This window comes from Dromiciops gliroides, chromosome 1 (assembly GCF_019393635.1).
Source record: "Dromiciops gliroides isolate mDroGli1 chromosome 1, mDroGli1.pri, whole genome shotgun sequence".
NCBI lineage: Eukaryota > Metazoa > Chordata > Mammalia > Microbiotheria > Microbiotheriidae > Dromiciops > Dromiciops gliroides.
In genome coordinates, this window is record NC_057861.1 from 65,819,157 (window position 1) to 65,840,189 (window position 21,033).

The 21,033-nt window shown below is 43.3% G+C and overlaps 1 protein-coding gene across 4 annotated transcripts in view; it reads left to right on the forward strand.

The window, feature by feature from the left end:
- The first annotated feature begins 523 nt into the window (after positions 1-523).
- Positions 524-21,033, forward strand: part of UHRF1 (ubiquitin like with PHD and ring finger domains 1) — a 46,395-nt gene continuing 25,885 nt past the window's right edge. The window contains exons 1-4 of one of the 4 annotated variants that reach the window (XM_043974826.1): positions 524-648; positions 2,799-2,961; positions 13,585-13,848; positions 20,653-20,816. In XM_043974826.1, the coding sequence (XP_043830761.1) occupies positions 2,809-2,961; positions 13,585-13,848; positions 20,653-20,816 (581 nt within the window). In that variant the 5' untranslated portion in view covers positions 524-648; positions 2,799-2,808. Of the gene's footprint in view, positions 649-1,881; positions 1,955-1,989; positions 2,030-2,205; positions 2,238-2,798; positions 2,962-13,584; positions 13,849-20,652; positions 20,817-21,033 lie in introns of those variants that run through there. The other 3 variants (XM_043974817.1, XM_043974835.1, XM_043974844.1) reach the window with 3 other exon arrangements.

A 21,033-nucleotide genomic window follows, 5' to 3' on the forward strand; every position in this document is an offset into this window, starting at 1 on the left:
AAAAGCTTCCGGCAAGTGACAACCGCATGCACCACCTGTCCCCGGTTCCTTTTCTTTTCGGGGTCTTTGTGTGGGGGTGGAAGGAAGGAAGTAGGTCATCCTGGGAATGTGTAGGGGGGTGCTTGTGTCAAAACAGGACCGGATGGCGCGTCCCCCCCCCCCAAACAGCCACCCCCAAATGATGGGCCAGGAGAAGGCTGTCTAGAGTTCCGGGCTGAGGCCAAAGAGCCGTAAACACGGGGAGCTCGGGTTTCGCCTTTGCTGGCCCAGTTCCAGTTGCTAGCGGTGCCTTTGCTGGTGGCTGTACGGGTAGCAGTGCCTACTCCTTCCCTCGTCGCTTCCAGCAGCAGCAGCAGGAGCAAAAGCAGCAGCACGAGCTACCTGCTGCGACAGCAGTGGCCCCGCTGCTCCCGGCTCCCCAACTCGGCTGGCGCCTCCCAGGCTCTCGGGTGCAGGAGGGGAGGGGCTAGGGGCCCCGGATGGGGCTAGGGGGCGGAGGAGGCGGGGCTCCTCACCCCTCTTTTCTAATTCCCGCCACGAGGTGGCCAATCAGGGACTGCGAGCCGGGGCTGGGGTTTTTCAGCGCCAAGCTACAAACTGGGGCTTTCGCGGGAAATTGCAGAGCAGCTGGGAGCGCCGCGGGCGGAGGTGAGTTGTCTGTCACTGCTCTGGGCTCCACTCCCTGGGCTGGACGCGCATTTTTGATTTTCTGGGCCGGGACGGATAGTGCAGCCGGGGACCTTTGCAACTGGGAGTTCTGGCGTCCGGAGATCGGAGGGAATTACTCCAGTTCCCAGCTATTTATTGCACCTTTAAGCGGGTCCTGGCCGGGCAAAGGCTGCATTCGCGGGGTCGGCGCGGGTGCCATCCCCCGGGGGGCTGACTCTTCTGCCGCTGCCGCCTACTCACCAACTTTGTGCACTGGTTGCCGGAACCAGGGCAGCGATTGAGCCGGGGCTGGGATGAGGAGCGGATACTCGGGAGAGTCTGGGGATAGGGGGAAGGAAGGACTTGAATGAGCGGCCTTGCCCTGCTTACTCCCAGGAGGGGCAAGGGCAGGACCCTCTAGCACCGGCCCTCCCCAAATCTAGTTTTCGGCTCACTGGTGATGGCCCATGTGGCACTGAAGTTGTTTGGGAAGACAGCTTCGCTAGGGAGCACCAGTACCATGTAGCGTAGAGCATCTGGCACCACTACCACCAGAACAGGCCACCGGCCTTTGCCGGGCGCAGCCTGCCTTCCTTGGAGCCCCCTAACCCCCAAGGCCTTCTGTGTATCCTAAGAGCCACAGGGAAGGGCTGCCTGCCGACTTGACCTTGGGCCACCCAGTACTGTCACCCATTTGGGGGCGTGGGGCGATGTCTTCTTCCTTAGGGAGGGATCCAGGACCATTTCCTATGGGTGGGCATCCAGTGCCAAGCGACTTGAGGGGACATCCAACACCACCTCCCTCCTTTGTGGTATCTAATGCCAGGGGCCTTTCAGGGTGGGGAGCATCGAGCACCAGTCCCCTTTGGGGGGCACCAAGCACCCTCCAGGGAGGGGGTGTAGTGCCATCCGTCTTCCCTGGCCAAGTTTCCATTGCCACTTGCCTTCTTTTGGGGGGCACTTGGGGCCAGTTGCCATCCCTAGCGGGAAGAAGGGGGCTCCACTAGCCTTCTCTAGGAGGCATTTGGAGCTACGGCCCTAGTTGTGAGGGCGGGTACCACTATTTAGTGTTTGCAGCTCCCTGGGTGCCAAGAGCGTTGTAAAGTAGTTTGAAAGCCTTGTCTCTATAGCACAAACATTACACTCTCTATCCCCCAGCCCCTTTGGAAGTGATGGCTCATTTGCATGGTCTCGCGCGATCGGGGCTCTTGGCGAAAGTGCGAATTCAATTGTGGCGCGGAGAGCAACTTCGCGCGCCATCGCTAGTTGACACCGCCTTTTCCTGGGTCTCGTCCAATGGGATTGGGTAGGGCGGGGCGTGCGAGGCAAATTTGGCCAATAATGAATTCGGAGGCTGCGGGACCGGACTGAGGGGAAGGGGGTCGGTGGTGGAGGCTTGGGGATGAGGGCGGGCACTAGGTTGAGAACATTCATTGATTCTCCCTTCTATGGGGGTTTGGGGGCGGAATGCGCGCGCGACCTTAGGGGGCGGAAGGGGAGTTGGTGGGGGGGCCGGGCGGGCCTGGGCAGGCTGGCTCGAGACCACCTCGGCCCGCGCCGGCCCGCAAGCTGGGACCCCTCCCCGGGAGGTGAGTCCTGGGCGGGTCGGGAAGGCGGGTCAGGGGCGGGGCCTGCCCAGTGGAGGCCCCTGAGAGGACAGTGCGGGTGGGGGCAGGGCATGGGTCTCGCCCCCGCCTCCCGGAGTCGGGGGGGGGGGGAGCCCCCCGGGACTGCCCGGGAGGGCGGAGGGGGTGTGTGTGTGTGGGGGGGTGGTGAGTGAGCGAGCGCTGGCTCTTTCTCTCAACTTCCCCGCCTTCTTTCTTTCCTCCCTCTTTCCCTTCCTTCCTCCTCCCTCTTTTCCTTCCTTCTTTCCTTCCTGTTTTCCTTTCCTTCCGCCTTTCTTTCCTTCCACTTTTTCTTTCCACTTTATTTTCTTTCCTCTTAACCACCTTTCCCACTTTCTCCTTCCCTCTTTTTTCTTCGTACTTTTTCTTTCCTACCTCCATTCTTCATTCTTTCATTCTTGTCCTTTTCCTTTTCCTCTCCCTCCTTTATTCATTTTCCTTTTTTCTTTTTCTCTTACCGTTCCTCCTTTCCTTACTCTTTTTTTCTTTCCTTCCCTTCCTCCTTTATTTCCTTCCTTCCCACAGAGCTACCAACATGTGGATCCAGGTCCGTACCATGGATGGCAAGGAGACCCACCGGGTCGACTCCCTCTCTAAGCTCACCAAAGTGGAAGAGTTAAGGTTGAAGATCCAGGAAGTGTTCAGTGTGGAACCAGGGAGACAAAGGCTTTTTTATCGGGGCAAACAGGTAAACTGCCCTTTTTCCCTTCTGATTCCTCTCCCAGCATCTTAATATCTTGTATGGTCTTGCAAGGGGAAACCTCTACTATTGTTACCTCTGCCTCAGTTTCCTCATCTTCTAAATGGGGATAAGGCCTACCTCCCAGGGTTATTGTGAGGATCAAATGAGATAGCAATTGTAAAGCCCTTTGCACAGTACCTGACATACTAAATGCCCTATAAATGTTAACTATTATCCTTATCCTTATTACTATGGTTAGAGGTACCTAAATCAGGCAAAAGGAAGTAGTAGAGTCAATTAGTATTTATTGAGTTTCCCTTAAGCACTTGGATTTGCTTTTTTTCTCCTCTTTTTAAAAATCCTTCTTAATCCCTTGTCCCAAAGGATTCTCTTTCCGTGCTGTACAGAACAATTTTCAGGGTCAATTAAGAGCTAATGAAGTGTCTTTGGAGGGAAAGTACTAGCATTACCTTTAATAATATAGGAGTATAGTTAAGAAAACCTTTGTTCTCTATGGAGAGGTAGGGGAAGTCTCCAGGGCCAACCAAAGTATAATCAAAGGGTGTGTTTCCTTGCCTAAACAATTTTGGTTCTCTCTGCCGAGGGAGACTAGGAAAAGAGGGAGCTTGAGTTTTCTTGTAACTGGCTGATGTGGTTCCCTCAGTTGATTTTCTTTTACAGGATTTTAGCAGGAGAGGTTCCACATTTGTGTTGGAACATGGTTGAGTTAAGGGGAACGTGGATAGTCTGCAGCTGGATTGTAGAGTTGAATAGGAAACTTGTCAGTTAAATGCCCGCCTTTTTTTGTTTAGAATGCAGACAGGATTATGCTGCCATCTAGCGATTCATGAATTCCCAAAACTTGGCATGGATTCTGTGGGTTTGGTAGACTCCCCATTCTTATTAGAAACAGGACTAAGTGATTCATTTCTCTTTTTTCCTTAGAAGTACATTTTCAAAATGCTTATGAAAATGGAAGTGCTATGAGAAAAAGTTTTTGTTCCCTTGCATGTATCATTCATTATTGGCATGTTACATACATCACTATTTTTTAATCCTTTTTTTGTATTACTTTTGTTTTTGACACCACTGACCTCACCTGAAAACCTTTCCCCAAGAAAGAGACAGTTAAGCAAAACCACTCGGTTCTGACAAGCATACTTGATACTGGCCACTTGTAGTCCCTTAATTGTCTTTTGTCAAGAAAGGAGCTATTTCATCTTTAATCTGCGTTCAGGAGCCTTTTAGAGTTTTTAATTTCCTTTCTTATGTTTCATTTTAGGTTTTCATTATTGTAGTCATTCTAACTATTATTCTTTCAGTTCATTTACATTTTCTCTGAATTCTTGATTTGACGTGTTACAGTACAATAATATTCTATAACTTTCATACCTTATGATTTGTTCAGTTTGTGTTAGTGCCAAGTAAAAGTTGATAAATAAGTAGCAGGGTACTAAACCATACTGGTGGTTTTGACTTTTACCATCCCTTTCCACTGTATTCCTTTTGCTAGACTATGAGCTGCATGATGTTAGGAAGAGTGTTTTATCTAAACATTGTTACCTCTCCAAGACCTTGACACCTATGACTCTGCCTAGTGGGTACCCTGTAAGTGTCTGTTGAATTGATTTGGTTAATCTGGTTTTGGATGGGTCTTATTGTATTGGCATTTTGTAAAAGCCTTGTCACAGAGCCCAGCTTCAATTATACTTCAGTATCTCAAGGATCCATGATTTTATTGGTGTGAGTATTTTCTCCATTGACCCAGAGAGGCTACCTCTCCTGCCATATGAGATGATTTTCTTTAGTTGTTTGACTGCAAAATGCATAGTACTGGCCAACATTCTGATGATAGGGCTATCAGAATTTGGCTGGTCCTTGGGCAACAGAATTCATTCCTTTTTTTTTTTTTGGTGGGACATTGAGGGTTAAGTGACTTGCCCAGGATCACACAGCTAGTAAGTGTCAGGTGTCTGAGACTGGACTTGAACTCAGGTCCTCTTGAATCCAGGGCCAGTGCTTTATACACTGCGCCACCTAGTTTCCCCCCAAACAGAATTCATTCTTCATTTGGAATGTGTGTGGAGCCTTTATAGCTTGATTGGCAACTTTTAGTGCCAGTGGTCTAAACTTTTTGCTACAATGAGGCATCAGAGGGGTGCTAGTGGAGAGAGCTCAGCTGAAAGTAGTCCAGATGTTCTACTCTGTGTACATCACTATATGTCTAGCCTTTCACAAAGGTCAAGTTAAAAGCAAAAGTATTTTCTCTACACTGTTACAGGTTCTGTTTCTCTCACCCTCTTCTTTCATGAAGAATCAGAATAATATTAAAGAATTTATGATTTTGGGGCAGTTAGGTGGTGTAGTGGATAGAGCACTGGCCCTGGAGATAGGAGGACCTGAGTTCAAATCAGACCTCAGACACTTACTAGCTGTGTGACCTTGGGCAAGTCACTTAACCTGGATTGCCTCCCCTCCAAAAAAAGAATTCATTATTTTGTTAGTATTTCTATTTTCTTCACCTGTGTATATTGCAGCCTTTCTAGACAGTCAAGGTCTGGCAAACAATTCATTCATTGGATAGGCCGCTGTTAAGCCTCAGCACTTCACCAGGTTGAATGTCAGATGATAGACAACAGCTTAGTGAACCCAGTCTTTCCAGTTTGCTAGGAACTCCCAGTGCTTGTGTGCCCCTGACATAGCCATCAAGAACTTAGATTTTTCTATCACTGAATGGGTGGTAGAGTTGGAATTGAGTGGGTTGTAGGCACTCATGGCATATTATTTTCTTCATGCTTAATTTGAAAACTACTTACAACTCAGCCATTTCATTCATTCAGCAAATATTTGTTAAATATCCATTCAACACAAGACACTGGGGATGTAAAGATGAAAAACAATTGACACTTGCTGTGAGGGGCTTTTGTTCCACTGGGGACTATAGCATTATGGGGTGAGGTTGTGTGATGAGGGGTAAAAGAGCAAACCGGAAAAAGTGTTTTAGGAAAATTGGAGAGAGAAGACTATATTTTAGGGGATCAGGGAAGGTTTTATAGAGGAAATGGTACCTGAGCTGGACTGCAAGGGAAGGAAAGGCCTCTTGAAGGTGAGGATGAATCTTTTCTGTAACAAATCAATTATCTTCCAGTTTGCATTTAGGGATTTCCAAGCAAGGGAGCAACCCAGTATCTGCCCCCAAAAGCCCATTACACTTTTGCATAGCTCTCATTGTTAGGACTTTTTCCCTTACTGGAGTCAGCTGACCTTGTTTTAAATACTGTGTCTACCAGTGAATAATTCCTTTGTGACCCAGGGTAAGTCACAATTTTTAGTTTCCTGATCTGTAAAAAATGAGGGACTTTATGATCTATATGATCTCTGAGATTCCTTTCAGCTCTAAATTTATGCTTCTAAGGTTAGATTTGGCTCTTGTGAAACCTGTCCATTGTTCCTAGTTCTACCCATGGGGACCAAGAAGAACAAGTCTAATCCCTCTTCCATTTGATATCCCTTGAAGACAGAGTCATCTTTTCTTTTCTCAGCTTCCTCCAGGCTAAACATTTAAATTTCTTTTAACCAGTCCTCCTAGGGCTTGCACTCAGGGCCCTTCATTAGCATTGTTTTATTCTACTCTGTGCTTTCCAACTTTGCAACATCTGTACTAAAATTCGGTTCCCAGAACTCAGTACTTCAGATACGGTCTTACCAGGGCAAAAGTCAGGAAATGATCCTCCCCTATGGCCTGGCCACTGTGCTTCTTACTGTAGACTAAGATCATATTAGCTTTTGTAGCTCATAATTATACTAGAAAGGGTATGTATGTGAAGCAGATAAAGAAGCATCAGAAATGGTGCTGCGATTTCTATCCTGGAAGAATGGGAGGGATGCGAGGAAGGTGGGAGTAGGGGAATGAGTTTAGTGGGGAATAATACAACTAACAATTGACATTGATGTAGTTCTTAGACATTTGAAGAGTGCTTTATATATGTTGTCTCAGGAAAGTTAGTTTTAAATCAGCTTGAGATACCAGTTGGGCTTCCTCTTGTATTTGTCTATCAGGCAGTGGAAGCTATGAGACTACATCTAATTCTGGGAGGGAACAATGTGCTTGTTCTCTCCTCCCTCCCTCTCTCCCATAAAGACACACACACATGTATTTGTATATATGTACATATATGTATATAAACACATTTATATTTAGGAATAATCTGTATAAAGGTGATAAACTTATTTAATATTGAGAATTTAGTTCATAGGAATGCAGCTTAAGAATAGATAAGAGAGAATTTATTTGGTGCAAAAGAGGAATTGCTCAGTTTGCAAAAATATAAATGTAGGTCTTCCTCTGAGTTGCATGCTTTGTATTTTAAAGGTTGTACAGCTTTCATACCTTGGAGTTACCATGACTTTAAGTGAGTTTTCTTGTAAGATTGTTTAAATTCATTTCACCTTCAAAGACACCATTCCCTCTCTGATAAAAGGGATAACTTTGTACTACCTATCTCATAGAGTTGTTGCAAGGGAAGCACTTTGAAAATCTTAAAATACTATAGAAATGTAAATTATTAACATGGCACTTTTGTCATCTTTGCTTCCTATACAGGTTAGATTTTATTGTTAGAACGAGTTAGGCTCTAATCTGAAATAGCATTTTTGGAGGCAGTAAAAAGGGAAGGCAATACCATATCATATCCAAGCTGAAAGTGAAGGGGCTAGTCAGCAACTGGATCTCACTCTTGATTGACACGGACATTTTCCCCTGCTTCTTTTTCCCCCCAGTTTGTTCCTCCCTGGTAGCACTTTGCCCCATGAGGGGGTCCTAGGGGACCATGTAGAGTAGACATGTGATGAGCTTGAATCCTCTCGAAGCTCAGAACTCAAAACTCAAGAGTTTCATCAGTGCTGGCCTCTCCAGGAACAGGGACTCCTGGTGTGTGCCACTATGTCTTGGAAAAATTAGAACAATAGGTTCGTAAGAATTAAGTATTTAGCAAAGTCATGAAGCTTCTCTTTTACACCGGTCTATTAGGGATGAGGAGGAATAAGACTTGTATTTGCTAGAAAATTTCAGTGTTGGGTACTTTCAGACTCCCTCTTCCCTCCCCTCCCCACTTTTCTGTGGGTTGTTTCGAATGATGTTCCAAACTTTATGCCCCTTAGTGTTTGAGACAAAATGGATTATTTGGCTTTTTGATACCTTGTGAATCATGGGCAAATGTTATTGGCTCCATCTTTTTGTTGTTGCAGCCAATGCTGCTGTGAACATTTTGGTACATAGGAGTATTGAGCCCGTAATAAGAAATATATTAATATTTCATCAAACTTCATAGTCTATTATGGGTTAATTCCAAGTGTTTTTGAATTAAACGCATTTACCATAGTGTAAACTGTTTGCTAAGTAATTTTTCTTGAAGTCTTTAATATACCAGTACTCTTTAATATGTCAGTACTCTTAGGAGGTGACATTTATTATTTTATTATTTATTTTTAGTGAGGCAATTGGGGTTAAGTGACTTGCCCAGAGTCACACAGCTGGTAAGTGTTAAGTGTCTGAGGCCGGATTTGAACTCAGGTCCTCCTGACTCCAGGGCCGGTGCTCTATCCACTGGGCCACCTAGCTGCCCCTAGTTATATATTTTTAACAAGACAGGAAAGATGTCTCCTTTACCTTTGAAAGTTTGGTATTTTTGTTGGCAGTTGTGCTTGACCAGAGTTTTGTTGCTTTTCCCATGCTGACTTTATTTACTTGGTTGCACTGCTGTATGTCATCCTTGTGACTCTTCACTGAATCATATAGATATATATTTTTTTTTTGGTGAGGCAATTGGGGTTAAGTGACTTGCCCCAGGGTCACACAGCTAGTAAGTGTCAAGGGTCTGAGGCTAGATTTGAACTCAAGTTCTCCTGAATCCAGGGCTGGTACTCTATCCACTGTGCCACCTTGCTGCCCCTTTCCTCTTCACTTTTTTTTTTTGAGGCAATTGGGGTTAAGTGACTTGCCCAGGGTCACACAGCTAGTAAGTGTGAAGTGTCTGAGGCCAGATTTGAACTCAGGTCCTCCTGACTCCAGGGCCAGTGCTCTATCCACTGCGCCATCTAGCTGCCCCTCCTCTTCACTTTAAAAAAAAACATTCAATGACCTTCCTTTTTCATTTTTTAAACATCACTACCACTTGTCTCTCTCTCCCCCTAATTCCTCCCTCCATTCTAAAAAAAAACCCTACCACCAAAAGCCAGGGATAAAGTCTCAGTTCAAGTAAACTGATATCTAATGGCAGCTTCTTTGTAGGCTTTGATAGTCTTCTTTCCCATGAATACTGCTACATACTTGTTTTTTGTTTTTGTTTTTGTTTTTTAGTGAGGCAGTTGGGGTTAAGTGACTTGCCCAGGGTCACACAGCTAGTAAATATTAAGTGTCTGAGGCCGGATTTGAACTCAGGTACTCCTGACTCCAGGGCTGGTGCTCTATCCACTGCGCCACCTAGCTGCCCCCTACATATTTGTTAATGAATAATGGTGATTCTTGTAGCTTTTGTGTCTACACATGTAAATACTTCTAGCTAGAGTTTTGGATTCGTATCTTCTGTCTGTGGTAGAAGAAATGGACCAACTCTTGCTGTTCCTATTCCTCCCACACAGATTGCTTTACTAAGTTAATAATTTTCTGTTGCCATAAATAATAATTGACTGTGGAGTGGACTGAGTGTGCTAGTACACCTGGACACACTCACAGTCATGCCCTGTGTATGTCCCTGGGTCCGAGTATAAAGTAACTTTTGTGAAATGTCTGGTTCTGGGACTCGTTTTGTTTCTAAGGAGTCATGAAGGAAGAAGCTATGGAGGTTTCACTTTTCTGGATTAGATTATGGCATTCATTTCCCGTGAGTGTTTAATCATATCTAAGCTATGTGTTTCATAGGAAATTAACCATCACTTGAAATTCTTTAATAGTAGTGAACTGTGAAGGCAGTGCTGCTTGGCATTAATCAAGGCCTGTCATAGATAGTTTAATGGGGGGGGGGGCAGGCAATGAAGGTTAAGTGACTTGCCCAGGGTCACACAGCTAGTGAGTGTCAAGTGTCTGAGGTCAGATTTGAACTCAGGTCCTTCTGAATCCAGGGCTAGTGCCTTATCCACTACGCCACCTAGTTGCCCCCAATAGTTTAAATGTTTAACATGTATCATGTCACAGGCACCATCTGTGCTCGTAGTGGGAGCTCAGCAGTTGTTAAATGAAGAATTATGCTACTTCTTACAAGTATTTTTGATGTCTTATGTTTTGTTTTGTTTTGTTTTTTTAGTGAGGCAATTGGGGTTAAGTGAATTGCCCAGGGTCACACAGCTAGTAAGTGTTAAGTGTCTGAGGCCGGATTTGAACTCAGGTCCTCCTGACTCCAGGGCCGGTGCTCTATCCACTGCTCCACCTAGCTGCCCCTGTCTTATGTTTTTAATGACACTTGCATTTCTCAGTGTATCTTTCCTCCCTCCCCCTCACAGAGAACTGGCCCTAACAATAAAGAATAAAAAAGTGAAAAAAAGAGTTCTGCCAAACTAATCAATACATAAGAAAGTCTGACAGTATATGTAGTGTTTAATTCCTATAGTCCCTGGGGCCAATTGGGTCTTGATAATTTCACAACATTTAGTTTTGATTGTTTTGTTGTTGTCATTCTTTCCATTTCCATTGTGGTGTTCATTGTGTGTGTTTTTTTCTTGGTTCTGTTTACTTCTGTTTGTGTCCATTTATGCAAAGGCTTTCCCTACATCTCTGTTATTTCTAATGAGAACTTGATTAGAGGCAGCATGGTTTAGTGGATAAGGGGACTGGCCTTGTAATGTAGGTATACCTAGCTTGCTATCCTCTCTTTTTTTTTTTTTAAAGTGAGGCCATTGGGGTTAAGTGACTTGCCCAGGGTCACACAGCTAGTAAGTGTTAAGTGTCTGAGGCCGGATTTGAACTCAGGTACTCCTGACTCCAGGGCTGGTGCTCTATCCACTTCACTACCTAGCTGCCCCGCTATCCTCTCTTTTTAATAATAGGGCGACCCTGAGCAAGTCATTGAGCTTCTCTGAGCCTCTTGTTTCTTCATCTATAAAATGGGAATACCTGTAGTAGCTACTTCACTGGGATTTTGTGAAAATAAAATGAGACAATGTATGTGAAGTGTTAAGAAACTATTAACAACTTTAATTTGACAGTTCATTAGCAAAAGATGCATTTTGAAATAGGTATCAATTACATACATTAGTTTGAGTTTAGTAATTTAGTTCTAGTTTGCATTCTCAAAAATGGATGAGTCAGTTAGGATCATTTTCATCATGATGAGGCTAGCTGACATTTGTATTGCACCTTAAGATTTACAGAGAATCCTGGGATGTTCAAAGATGAAGTGTCATTTATTTTTAGAAGCAGTTTTATAGTTTTTATTGAATAATTACCTCCCCCTGAAATGACTGACATGTGAACTTGGCCAGTTAGGTGACATGTGACTGTAAGTTGACCCTTTAAGAGTGACATCATGGGCTGGAGAAAAGAGCACTGAATTTGGAAAGAGAATGTTGGAGCTTGGGCCCTGATTCCCTTTCTTACTGACTCTGACTTTGACTGGTCATTTGATCACTCCAAGCTTCAATTCTTTTATCTAGAAAACTTGTGCTGCTTATTGTATAAGATGCTTTGTAAACAGTGGAGTCTTATAGGAATGTGATCGAGTAGCTGTATTTCCTGGAGGCTCAGGGAGGTAGAATTGCTATTTATTGCTTTTTCATTTCCATTTTGCATCCCTTTTCCATTGGTATGAGTGTGATTTGAGTGTCCTTGGATGCTTTCAGGAAATAAAGGAAAAAAGTGAGTTTTACAACCTTATGCAGGGAATACAGATGCAGTTTTGTGATTTAGTGTAGAAGGCAAAGGATGCAGACACTTACAAAGGACAAGTATATACAAATATATTTCCTGATAGTAAGTGGTGAGGTTAAAGCCAAAGCATAACTTTACTTTAACCGGGGAAGGCCTTCTGCACTGTGAACTGTTATCTTGAAGGAAGATGATGGAGATGGTTTGACAGAAGGGAGTACTTTTGTAGGTGTGACAGTGATTTTATGAGAGTCAACCTGATGTATTAGAAAGAATGCTGGACTTGTAATCAAGAACTTGAATATACCTGCTGGTTCTACTGCTTGTTAGGATAATAAGATTTAGCCAAAAAAAAAAAAAAAGGATTTTAGAGTTGGTCCTTTCTCACTGAGCCACCTCATATTATAGTTATAGTATCTTTAACTATAAAATGTATAAGGTCGGGGCGGCTAGGTGGCGCAGTGGATAAAGCATCGGCCCTGGATTCAGGAGTACCTGAGTTCAAATCCGGCCTCAGACACTTGACACTTGCTAGCTGTGTGACCCTGGACAAGTCACCTAACCCTCATTGCCCCACAAAAAAAAAAAATGTGTAAGGTCACAAAGGTAATCCAGCAGATTTGAAACCAGGCTTTCTAACCACTCCTTGTTTTTCCTATATCTGCATTATAGGATATACAATATGTGGTACACTGTGGACATTGTCTGACACATGGGAAGCACTTGATAAATGTTACTTGACTTGTGTTCTCTTATACTATTGGCTGTGTGACTTTGAGTAAGTCACTTAATGCTTGGAGGGTCTGCTTTCCTCTCTGCAAAATTAAGATAATAATTACACTGTTTCCTTATACGGTTGTGGGTTTTTGTTTTTGTTTTTGTTTGTTTGTTTTTCTAAAGAGGACTAACATTGAATCACTATGTCAGGATCCAAAAAGATTTTGTCAGGCCAGAATGTTGGACTAGATCTAATAAGATCACATGTGATGGCAATAAAGGTAGTCTTGACTTCTCAAAAATTAACTTTCTAAGTGTACCATGTTCGGCAGGTAGGGAACCAGGAGGCATATCTAGATAGCATTCTCAACAGTGTGATACCAAAATTTAAAAAATGTTGTGCTATCTTAGACCTTTTAAAGAGAGCAATGGTCAGAGCAAGGGAGATTATAGTCCTACTCGACTTGGCCCAGCTCAGACCCCATATGGAATGTTGTATTCCAGTCGGCGCATTCTGTTTTAGGAAGGAGATTGATAAACTAAAGAGTGGTTTGAGGAGGGTGACCAGATTGGTGAAGGGCCTCAAGGATCTCTTAAGGAATAGGTCAGCTGAGCTGGAAGCCTGTGTGATAGAGTATTTGAAAGAAGGGCCATCCTGTGAAAGAGGGCTTAGATTGGTTCTGGCTGGTCCCAGAAAGCAGACCCTAGGAGCCATGGGGGAAGAGGTAGGGAGGCAGATTTAGTTTGGCTGTATGAAAACAACTTCCTTCTACAGCTGTTTGCCAGTGGGGTGGGCTGCCTCAGGAGGTAGTGGATTCCCTTTTGAGAAACCTTCAAGCAGAGCCTGGCTGACCACTTGTCAGCTGTCTGGTAAAGGGAGTCTTGATTCCAGTATAGAGGTTGGATTAGAGGACCTTGGAGGCCCCTTCAAATCCAGAGGTGGGCTGAGAGACAGATGTCATGTTGTGAAGGGAAGGGACAGCCGGAGGGCACGTCACCTAGCTCTGGAGGGTATTTGCCAATAACGTCTTTTTTGTCTTTGCTTGGCTCCACAGATGGAAGATGGGCACTCCCTTTTTGACTATAGTGTTGGTCTGAACGACATTGTCCAGCTGCTCGTTCGACAAAGCCCAGCTGTACTCGCTGTTCCTAGTAAAGAAAAGGATTCTGAACTCTCTGATACAGATTCGGGCTGTGGCTCAGGCCAGAGTGAATCTGATAAGAGTTCAAACCATGGAGAAGGAGCCCTGGAAATTGATGGGCAACCTGGGCCAGCTCCTCAAACAGACTGGATTGACCCAGGATTTGGCCTTTATAAGGTAAAGTTTTCCATTTTGGATTTTTGATGTGTGTTGCTCTTTAGAATATTATTTCTCAACCTTATCCATTCTGTGCCTCACATTTGTGAACCTTTATGTACCTGGTATCACTTTTTTCCCCTTCCCAATTTCTCCTCATTCCTGAAAGACCCATTGGTGTAAGCATACAATTAAATGCCAGCAAGCATTTATTAATTAATTGCCTACTACGTGCTAAGCACTGTGCTGGACACTGAGGAAATATGTAGAGCATGAGTCGATTCCTGATGTTTAGGAGTTCACAATTATCTTGAGAGAGACAACATACACACATATAAGTATGTACAGAATCAATACAAAGTACACACAAGGAAGTTAGGGAGGGAGCACATTAGTGTGTGGGGCCTAAGGAAAGGGTTCATGTAGAAAAGTAGTGCTTGAGAAACTGTGTCTTGAGAGGAGAAGAGAGAAGACTTCTGTGAGGCAGAGACAGGGAGAGAGTTGGGAAAGTGGGATCTCACAAAGGCCTGGAGACAGGTGATGGGTGTGGAGGCACCCAGACAGCCAATTGGGCTGGAGCGTCGAGTGCAGGGAGGTAGGAAGCAGCGTACGAGGATTCTGGGAAGGTTGTTGGAAAGGGCCTTATAAGACAAAGGAGTTTATACTTTATCCTAGACATCAGGAAGCTACTACAGTTGATGAAGTATGGGGAGTGATGTAGGCAGCTTGTGTGGAGAATGGTTTAGAGTAGGGAGACATGAGGCAGGGAGACCCTTTAAGAGGCCATCGCCGTAGTCTTGGATAGAGGTGATAAGGGTAATGGTTGTGTAAGGAATGAAAAGGGGTTGAATGTAAATGATGTTGTGCATGTAGGAACAGCAGGCTTTGGCAAGTTGATTGGACATGTGAGCTGAGGGAGAATGAGGAGTCAAGAATAAGGACAGATTTATAGACCTGGGAGGCTGGAAGAATGGTGGTGTCCTTAACAGAAATAGAGAAATTTAGAAGAAAGGTAGACTTGGGGGAGAAAGAGTTGTTTTAGACATGTTGAGGTCAAGACATCTGGGATGTTGAAATGTTCAATAGGCATGTGGGTTTGAAGCCTGGAAGAGACAGGGACTGGATATAGACTAGACCTGAGTCATCTTCAGAGAACTGGTAATTAAACTCATTATCTCTCACCTAGAGAGAGTATGAATGAATGAATGACTGGAAAGACATTTATTAAGCACTTGTAATGTGCCAGGCCAGGCCAGAGCCTTGGGAAACACCCATAGTTAGAGGGTGGGGTATGAATGATGAGCCAGCAGAGGAACCCCAGAAGGTGTGGGTAGGCAGATCAGAGGAGAGCTAGCGGTGAGAGGTGCCACAAGCACCTGGAGAAGAGAGGGGCGATCCCAGGTGCTCAAACACTGTCAGATGCAGCAGAAAGTCCAAAAGGGATAAGGCTAGAAAAGATCATCAGATTTGGCCATTAAGAGATCATTGATAACTTGGGAGTGTTTTCAGTGGAGTTAGGATGTTGGAAACCCAGATGACTTTTTCTAGGAGTTTGATTGAGGGAGGAGATGGGTCTGCTTAAGGCTTTTTAAAGATGGGGAAGCCCTGGGCATGCTCTCAAGGCACGATCTCAAATATGTGGTAATACACATAAAGCACCTGGCAGACTTGAAATTGTTGTTTTAATGTGTTGATATTAGACAACTAGGTGGCACGGGGGAGAGAATACTGGACCTGGGGTTGGGGAGACCTGAGTTAAAATCCAGCCTCGGACACTTACTGGCTGCGTGACCTGGGCAAGTCACTTAACCTCTGACTCCTTATCTGTAAAATGGGAATTAATCATATAGTTCCTACCCAGGGTTGTTGGGAGGGTCAAATGAGATAATGCCCGTAAAGCCCTTTGCAAACCTTAAAGTGCTATTTAAACGTTTTTTGTTGTCATCATTATTATTGTCACAGTAATGTCTGCCCTCTATGCTTATGACTCCCTCTGCTGCTTTGATCAAAAATTGAGAAAGGAGAAAAGCTACAAAACTGACTCACAATGTATGCAGACATATTTTTCCACAAAAAGACATGTTAGCTTGGAGTCTGTGAACTTTTTTTTTGCAGGGCAATGAGGGTTAAGTGACTTGCCCAGGGTCACACAGTTAATAAGTATCAAGTGTCTGAGGCCGGATTTGAACTCAGGTCTTCCTGAATCCGGGGCCAGTGCTTTATCCACTGCGCCGCCTAGCTGCCCTATGAACTGTTTTTTAAAAAAATATTTTGGTAACCATATTTCAAAATAAATGGCTTCTTTTGTAATCCTACATATTTTATTTTATTCATTTGAGAAGGGATCTATAAACTTCCCCAGACTGACTGCAAAAGGGGTCTAGGACACAAACAAGGTTGAAGAGAATTGATCTAGAAGAATTAACTTTCTGTTATATTGCCAAGGGACATGGATCCTGCTTTTACTCAGTTGAATTCAAGAAATATTTATTAAATACTGCTATGCAGAGGGCTAGTGATAGGTGGCATCTGGTAAAAAGTGCTGGACTTCAGTCAGAAAGTTTCTAGTTTGAATCCTGCCTATGGGATCCTGAGCGAATCTCTTTACCTTTCAGCTCAATTTCCTCATTTTTAAAATAGGGATACAAGAGCACCTACCTCCTCAGGTCAGATGAGATAAAATATGTAGAAGCCCTTTGCAAAGCTTACAGTGTGCTATAAATGACAGCTTCTGATTGTTGTGATTAGGTGCTGGATCTCTCACTTGTCAGCTTGATTACCTGCATCCTGACTCCACTCTCTACTCTTCCTCCTCCCCACTGCTCTCCTCCCCCGGACCTCAGGACCACTTGGCGTCTTCACGTACCTTCTGTCCCTAAAGAATAGGTGGCTGTTTTTGGCCAAGGCTATCGTTGCCATCATTTTCTTGGCTCCACCAATCCCCTTCTTTTCTCTTTGCATCTCTGATCTTTCCTTCTCATTTCCTCTTTCCCTGTAAAGGCACTCAGATCTCCAGATCCTTAAAACAAAACCAGCAACAGTTGGAACCCCTTCTTTCAAGCCTCTTGATCCCTTCAAGCTACTTTTAAATCTCTCTTCTACATTCATAGATTTAGAGTTGGAAGGAAACCTAGGGGTCATCTGGCTTAACTTGTCTAACAGGAAACACATGCAGAAAAGAGAAAGAACTTGTTCAAGGTCTCACTGACAGATGCCAATGGTGGGTTTCAAATTCATGGGCTCTGGCACCAGATCCAGTACTTTGCTCTCTATACCATGCTCTCCTATCCCTCCTGCCTTTTTATCCCCCTATAATCTGACTTCCATCCTTCGCTACTCTCTGAAGCGGTTTCTCACAGGTCATCCAAAGGTTTCTCTTGGCCAAATTGGCTTCTTCTCACATCTTCTCTTCTTTGACCTCTTTGTATCATTTGAGACTTAGTCATCCTCTCCTTGATACTCTTTTCCCCTTGGTGTCTGATAACACACTCTTCTGGTACACCCGTCTGTCAGATAACTCCTGCTTTTGTTGCCTGTGGCACTTCTTTTTTCCTTCCTAAATCCCCCAAACTCTGGACTTGGCTTTTCCCCCTTGTCTATCTTTATTCTTTCTCCACTGCTCAGTGCCCATGATTCCCAATTCTTCATTTTCAGCTCTGAAGTTCTCTGTGGGAGGCACCAGATAATGTCATTTTCAGCAATCTACTGGCTTCATTTCCATACTCAGGCTTGACCTCATGGTATGCTAAATTGTTTTACTGGTCACTCCTCTAGAACCGTGAGCTAACTTGCTCTTTTCTCAGCCTGTTAATTCTTATTCCTGGGAACTTTCACCAAGAGATTTCTCTTTTCCTAATCCCAGGCATCCCTGGAGAAAGGCTGATCTCCCTCACTTCACATTCCTGTTGTGCAGCCTCATTGGCTGTCACTGCTTTGCAGCAGTTCTCCACTCTTCTCTTATAGATTCCCTCTTTCCTCTGTAGTGACTGTTCCAAATCTTATCTTCCTTCCTTAAGTCCCCGATTGTACCTCCAACCCCCCCATTAAGATGATTTGGTCCTTCTATTTCACAGAAAAGGTGGAGGTCATTTAATGTGAGTTCCTTGAACTCCCCTTGCATTTTTCAGAACTTCTCAGTATCATCTTCCCTTTATCATTCTCCTCTTCTGTTACAGAAGAAGCCTTACCGAGGCGAACACTGATAGCTCTATTTGTTCCCTTAATCGCTTTCTCTAGGCTTCTAGGCCCTCACTTTAGCAGTGATCCCTTTCCCCCACTGATTGCTTTCGGGCTCCCTACAGATGTGCTCATCTTTTCAAACCTTCCCTTGACATTTCTACCTCATCGCTACCAATTCATTTTTCTTCTGACAAACTAGAGGAAATTTTTTTATTTCTGATACCTCAGTTGCTTAATCTTCCTACCTTTGTAACCTAACCTGGTATCTCTGCTATCACCACTATAGTGAAACTGTTCTCTCAAAGTTCTTTGGTGACCTAATTGCTTGGCTTCCCCTCCTAGCCCCCCAATTCCTCCCATTCCTCATTGTTCTTGATCTCTTTGAGGCATCTGACACAGTTCACCACTCGCTATTTTCCCTTTCCTTCAGTGGCATTTTACTCTTCTTCTCTCTTTCCTCCCTCTTCTGTTTACTTTGTTGGTTCTTTGTCCTCTTCTCGACCTAATATTCTGTCTTTGTGTTCTTGGCCAGTTTTTCTCTTTCTATACACTCCTTTGGCAATCTTATTGACTACCTATATTCACAGAAGAAGCACTCTCACCCATGCAGGAGACTCTTCAAAATGTATATTGCTAGCCTAGTACCTTTTCCCTGTTATCCAGACCAGCCTCACCAACTATCTGCAGGGCATCTATACCTTGATGTCCCACTTTACTTTAACAGAATGTTTCTAAAATTGAGCTGCTTATCTTTTCTTTTTTTTTAATCTGTTCTTGTTTTTTGACTTAATTTGTTCTTAGGGCATCAAGGGTGTAGTGGATAGAGCACTGGCCCCAAAGTTGAGAGGACCTAAGTTTGAATCTTACCTCAGACACTTACTAGCTGTGTGACTCTGAGCAAGTCACTTAACCCCAATTGCCTTAAAACATCTGGGACTATCTTCAGTCGTCCTGACAGATATATAAATTAAATATAAATTATATTAAGCACACACACATATTTGTTCATTTGTACAGCATTCAAGACACTACAATTTAGTGCTAATCTGCCTTTCCAACTTTAATTTATATTAATCTCTTTTACATATTCTTGTACTTTAGGTTGATTCCTTTGTTCCTCTTACCTCTACTTTGTGTCTTACTCAAATAGCTTCCTTTTTTTACTTGTTTAATTCCTTCTCATTCTTTAAAACCTAATTCAAATATCACCTTTTCCATGAAGCTTTTCCCTGATTTCTCCCTTGCCCTAGTATGTCCCTTTCTCAATGTGCATAATATACCTTTTTGACTAGGCTCTCTCACAGAGACTACAGATACTGTTACTGTATCTTTAAGAGCCAAATGGAATGTTGTGGGGAAAGTAGTTTGAGCTGGCAGTTTGAAGTTAGAGTTGGAAATGCCTTGCTTTGAGAGGCTTCTCCCTATTAAGTTAGGGAAGAGTGCATTTTTTATCTTTGATCTGTGAGATAAACTGGAGAGAAGACAGTAAGAAGGTAAGAAGAAAGCTTCTTGTGAGAAATGTCTTAATTATGTTATTAAAAAGAGAATTATGTGGAGGAATTGGCAGTTTACAGTATTTTCTGGAATGACTATTACTTTACTATGATAGTTGAAGATAAAGGAAAAGGACTAAAAAATCTTTAATTCCTGAGAGGCCGAATTTAACTATTATGTTGAGAAATACAAAGAGGAGTCTTGAGACTTTAATCAGTATCTGGAGTAACAGAAATTGTGTTCTGGATGTGCTGAGAAGTTGTTTGTTCTTACAGTGAGAGTTTGAGGTGATTCTAGTTTGATTTTTTTTGTAGACAAAATTTTGTAAATGTCTTATTGTTCATTTCATTTTAATAAATTGTGCTCATCAGTTTTGACATTTATCTAAGAACATTTTAAGAGATTTAATATAAAGAAATATGAACAATTACTGTTGAAAAAGGGAGTTTTTCCAGTTAATTTAATAAATGCTCTTTATTGAACTGGGGTGGGGACTTGAGCCAGTTAATTAGTGGGAGGTTGCAATTGTATTAATTACTAATAAAGCATACCCTGGGATCATTGTTAATGCTTGGGATAATAAGATCAAATATGGGAATGACTCAAGTAGCAGGCTGAATGGTGACCTAAGAATGAATGTTTGACCTCAGCCAACTCTATTTAACTCTTTTTTTTTTTTTTTGGTGAGGCAATTGGGGTTAAGTGACTTGCTCAGGATTACACAGCTAGTAAATGTGAAGTGTCTGAGGCTGGATTTGAACTCAGGTCCTCCTGACTCCAGAGCCGGTGCTCTATCCACTGCGCTACCTAGCTGCCCCAACTCTATTAACTCTTGCCACATGATTGGGGGAGGGGGATGGTGAGGGTCAGCCTTTTAAACTTGCCACATTGGTGGCACTCATTCATCTAGGCCTTATGTAGCACTTTGTTTTGTATTGATATGATGTACTTGCCATGTATTATTTTGTATTTCAGTTATCTATATCAAGCTCCCCATTAGATTTTAAACGCTGTGAAGTCGGATTATGTCTTATCTAAACTTTGTAGGTCTTTAATATCTACTGAATTGCAATGAATAAGCTACCCAAGTTACAATTTTGAAAATTGGAAATTACTAAGGTCACTAAAGAACTTTTCCTTATTTATCTGTAGATCAATGACTATGTAGATGCCCGGGATATGAACATGGGAGCATGGTTTGAAGCCATATTGGTAAATGTTACAAGAAAAGAAAGAGCAGCAGACGGTGAATCCAGTGATAGTGGAGATGGCCAAGTGGCTGAAGAGGATGTTATCTATCATGTGAAATATGAAGAGTGAGTTTGGAGTGGGTTGGTTTGTGGTTTCTGAATGTTCCCTAACACAGATGATTTTGTGGGTCTCTCATTTAGTTTGTCCCTGTGTAAGACTTCAGGTTTTAAAACTGTTTTGGGAGTCACATGAAGGAAAAATGACTAATGGGGATAATCTTACACAAACATGAAGACTAATTGTGGGGCAGAAGAAAGAGTGCTGGTCTTAAGAATCAGGAGA